The sequence below is a fragment of the Arachis duranensis genome, chromosome 2, assembly GCF_000817695.3.
Source record: "Arachis duranensis cultivar V14167 chromosome 2, aradu.V14167.gnm2.J7QH, whole genome shotgun sequence".
Taxonomy (NCBI): domain Eukaryota; kingdom Viridiplantae; phylum Streptophyta; class Magnoliopsida; order Fabales; family Fabaceae; genus Arachis; species Arachis duranensis.
In genome coordinates, this window is record NC_029773.3 from 70,596,509 (window position 1) to 70,600,592 (window position 4,084).

Consider the following 4,084-nt stretch of genomic DNA (forward strand, 5'->3'; position numbering starts at 1 on the left):
TTCGGTTATCGTCAATCATGAATTACTCTGACAAGTAGTGTATGTTTATGAAGTTTATGTGTATCTTAGATGTCGTTTATACATTGTTAAATTGTGAATGGTTTTTCCATTGGAACCACGGTCAAAATATTGGAACTGTTAAACCGATCAGTTGGTTAATATTTTTGCTCCGATTAGTTTGACTGCCAGGACCTTTGTGGAACCTTGGTTGAATGTTAGGCCGGTGTCATGCTGTGTCAGTGTCAGAGTTGTAAGAACCGAACCGGTAATCGAACAGGAAATGATCACTAGTTTATAGGTTTATTGGTTCAACCGATGAGTTACTGGTTGAACCGTTAGAGACAGTCCTGCTTCAATAAAAAAATAAAATAGTCTAAAACCTAAAATTAAAATTAATATATATAATTAATAACTAATTAATTAGTTTATATTTATTATGTTGTTATATACCATATGTATTTATTGAAAAATAATATTAATAAAAATTAAACCTCGTTCAAATCTAATTTAGTGCCACTATGATTGATTTTCATTTTGGATTAATCTGGCTAAGCAATTAAATTTTGATCCGTTTTAATTTAAACTCCCAAATTATCCCTTCATAAACGGATAAACTGGACTGCTAAACAATCAACGGTTCCCTATGGGCATCCTCTTTTTTCATAACCCTCCTGGAACGTGGAAATAATGCATCGCTTCCCACACACTAACACAAACTTGTTTTGGGAGGCCTTAGCATGAATCCCTTTTTTTTGCCAAAGCCTAAACCGAAAATGACTCACCCACCCATCCACCTTGTGTCTCAACAACTCAAACTAGTTAACTGTATCAGCTAGGCTCACTCTATCTAAGCCTATGCAAAACATCAACGCTGACATCCTCCTCCATTTTGAAAACTGAACGTCACACGTGTCTTTTTCCAAACAGAAAAAAAATTCTCTTCACAACTTTTTCAACTTGCATCTGTACACTAGAGCATTCCAAATTATTATGGGGGCCAATCAGGATGGGACTAGCCAATCATGTCATGGCTCATGTTTGATGATGGTATAAAGAAACAATACATGGTATAAACTAGATGTTGAAGTAATAATTGCACGATCACTATCAGTCAAACTTTTTCTTTTCTCTTCTTTTTTCGTTTTTTTATTTTTATAAATAAACAATTACATAAAAAATATCAAAAACTCCTGCATAGTATAAACATTGCAATGATGTGACGTGGTGTATATGCATAGTTAATTATGACTTTTCAAGTTTCTTTATTTATTATTTTATTTAGTTTTTCTTGTTTTTATTTTTGTTGATCTAAGTTTAGGCTCATTTTGTTCGTTATGGAAAAAATTAAAGTGTAACACCATAAAATGGACATGTAGCAAAAATTTTTACTGCTATGGTGTCAGATACAAAACGTTACCTACGTTTTGAGTTTTTTATTTTTTTTGTTTTTGAAACTTACCAAACGCAAGCTACGTTTTGAGTTTTTCATTTTTTTTAATTTTTGTGTTTGCTATATGCAGGTTATGTTTTTGGAGCCACAAAATTCAAATTTTTTTAAAGCCCACAAATGCAAGTTGCATTTTGTGAGTGTCAGAAAGCTTTTCTTGGAGGCCCCAAAACGCAGGTTGTGTTTTATACATAAAATAATATTTTAATAAAAAATTTCATCCATCTTCACTTCTTCTCTTACTCTTTCTTGCATAAAATCCATAGTGGTGTGCTTTTTTGGCAATTAGCTGTGTCAAAAAAGTCAGGTTAGGTGAGGTTAAGGTTATGGAAGGTGTTGTAAATGTGTGAGTGTATTATAACGGTGAGATTATACCAAACACACACGAAGGAGTGACTTTTGTTTGTGAATGTCCCTTATCGTTTGCTATTCCATGCACCATGGGTTTTGTGGCTTTGCAAAATGGTCTTTGTGATAACATACAAAGTCACATTTTAAAAAGGGTGAGCAACATTTTATACAGAAGCCTGTACAAGAATTTGGTGGGCTGATACATTTTTAAATAATGTCCATCACTGACGACGCAAGTATGCAACATATATTATGTATTTATCAACAAACCCAATTTCACATGCCGATGATTAAACTATACGTTGAGTTTGAATAGCATATGGGAATGGATGCGGTTCGCAATGATGTCAACGTTGATAAAATCGGGGATCTAGATTGGGAAGAAGATAACAATGACAGTGAAGAGGAGTTTGAAGCCAACTATAAAGTCGATAACGAAAACGATGATGGAGACTTGGCAGATAATCTGGAAGTACAAAATGAGGGGAATGCGATTGTAAGTCAGATCCCCTTTGGAGTTCCATCTTTTATACGGACTCTGGATCTCGAAGCCATGCATGTATCAGAATTTCCTGAGTAAGCAAATATTGATATGTTATCTTATGGTTATTAATTAAAGTTACACTACCATCTTGTCTGACTGATGGTGGTTCGCATGTCGTAGGTAAAGGTGACGTTGCGGTCGAAGATGGTGAGTTTAGTATCGGAATGGAATTTGGTTGTAGGGATTCAGTGATATCTGCAATCAAAAGCTACACTATCTCTAGAGGAATTGATTATACTGTTTATGAGTCTGAGCTGCAAACATTCTATACGAAATGCAAGGGTTATGGTATAGGGTGCGATTAGCTTATCCGAGCTAGCTTGATTCGAAAGAAGGGGTGTTGGGAGATCAGGAGATACAATAACAAATACACGTGCACCATGGACACGATTTCACAAGATCATACCAAGTTGGACTCAGACACAATTACAGATGCCATTAGTCCGTTGTTTGAAGCGGAACCCCCACTCCCATATACGTCTACCATATAAACTGCACATTAGTACCCACGAGGCCGATAAGTAAAATTATTATTCTAAATAAGCAGCCTAAGATAAATGGTTAAAACTTACATCGTCGACTCCCATGTCATCGAGTCCTCACCTAAAATGCACAATAAGCTTCCATATGTATCGTGTATGCCGGCGCCAATGACTCCACCTAAATAAAATTAGAACAATTGCAATAAGAACAAAAACAACAACAAAAATATTATTAATAATAATAACAATAACAATAATAATAATAATAATAATAATAATAATAATAATAATAATAATAATAATAATAATAATAACAGGTTCTAAAATTACAAATTTCCCATCTACAACTTAGATTTCAACTTCGTGTCAACAAACCTCACAGTATTTACTTAAAATGTAAATCTTCAATTTCAAATAGTAAACCTTATGCCTTCAAAAATTTAAGTTTAAAATTTCAAATTTAAATAATAATAAACTAACAACAAGCCATAAATCCTACATTTTAAATTCCGATCTTGATTTTTAAATACCTAACTTTAAATTCTCTACATTTATTTTTAAATTTTAAATTTTAATTTTCAAACTCTAAACTAAATTAAGTTCCATTTTTCTAATTAATATATCCTGAATACTAAATAAATATACGGATATTATCCAAACGAAAGAGAATAAAGAAACTTACCTCTTCATTAATGCCGCCGGCAACTTGAGCAACGTTGTTGAGCCGGTACAAGCGCCTTTCATCCGCCATGGCTCCACTTGAAGAGATTGATCCAAGAAACTCAAACTAAACCCACCCTTTTCTCTCTACCTTCTCACTACTTTCTCTCTCTATATCTAACTTTGAAAACTTCCTCAAATGAAACTCGCTACAGCCTCACACGATTTTTATAGTGAGGCCAATCCTTCATAAACTGCTACAGGCTCTCGCGGAATCTTTTAGCACCTTATTCTTTCATAAACCACTACAAGGTGTAGCGTTTTATGTACTTACAGCATCCAAACGTAAACTGCGACAGGGTGTAGCAATTTACGTGCACTCTAATCCGCGTCAGGGTGTCGTGGCTTACATATAAATAGAAAAATTGCAATTGTGTCTGGTGTTTTGAAATGTTGTAATCTGGTAAGCTTTTTCTTCAATTATTTTAAATACGTAAATTGCTCTTTTAAAAAGTGTTAGTTAAAAAATATTAGTCAATATCTAAATTCTAGTAGTGTTAGACACCATAGCATTTACCATTGGATTTTCAAAACCTATCT

The 4,084-nt window shown here is 33.7% G+C and overlaps 1 protein-coding gene across 1 annotated transcript in view; it reads left to right on the top strand.

The window, feature by feature from the left end:
• Positions 1-2,647, top strand: part of LOC107474885 (uncharacterized) — a 12,384-nt gene extending 9,737 nt beyond the window's left edge. Inside the window, exons 4-5 of the mRNA XM_016094534.2 lie at positions 2,115-2,298; positions 2,463-2,647. Coding sequence (XP_015950020.2) covers positions 2,115-2,298; positions 2,463-2,647 — 369 coding nt within the window. The remainder of the gene's footprint in view (positions 1-2,114; positions 2,299-2,462) is intronic.
• The last annotated feature ends 1,437 nt before the right edge of the window (positions 2,648-4,084 follow it).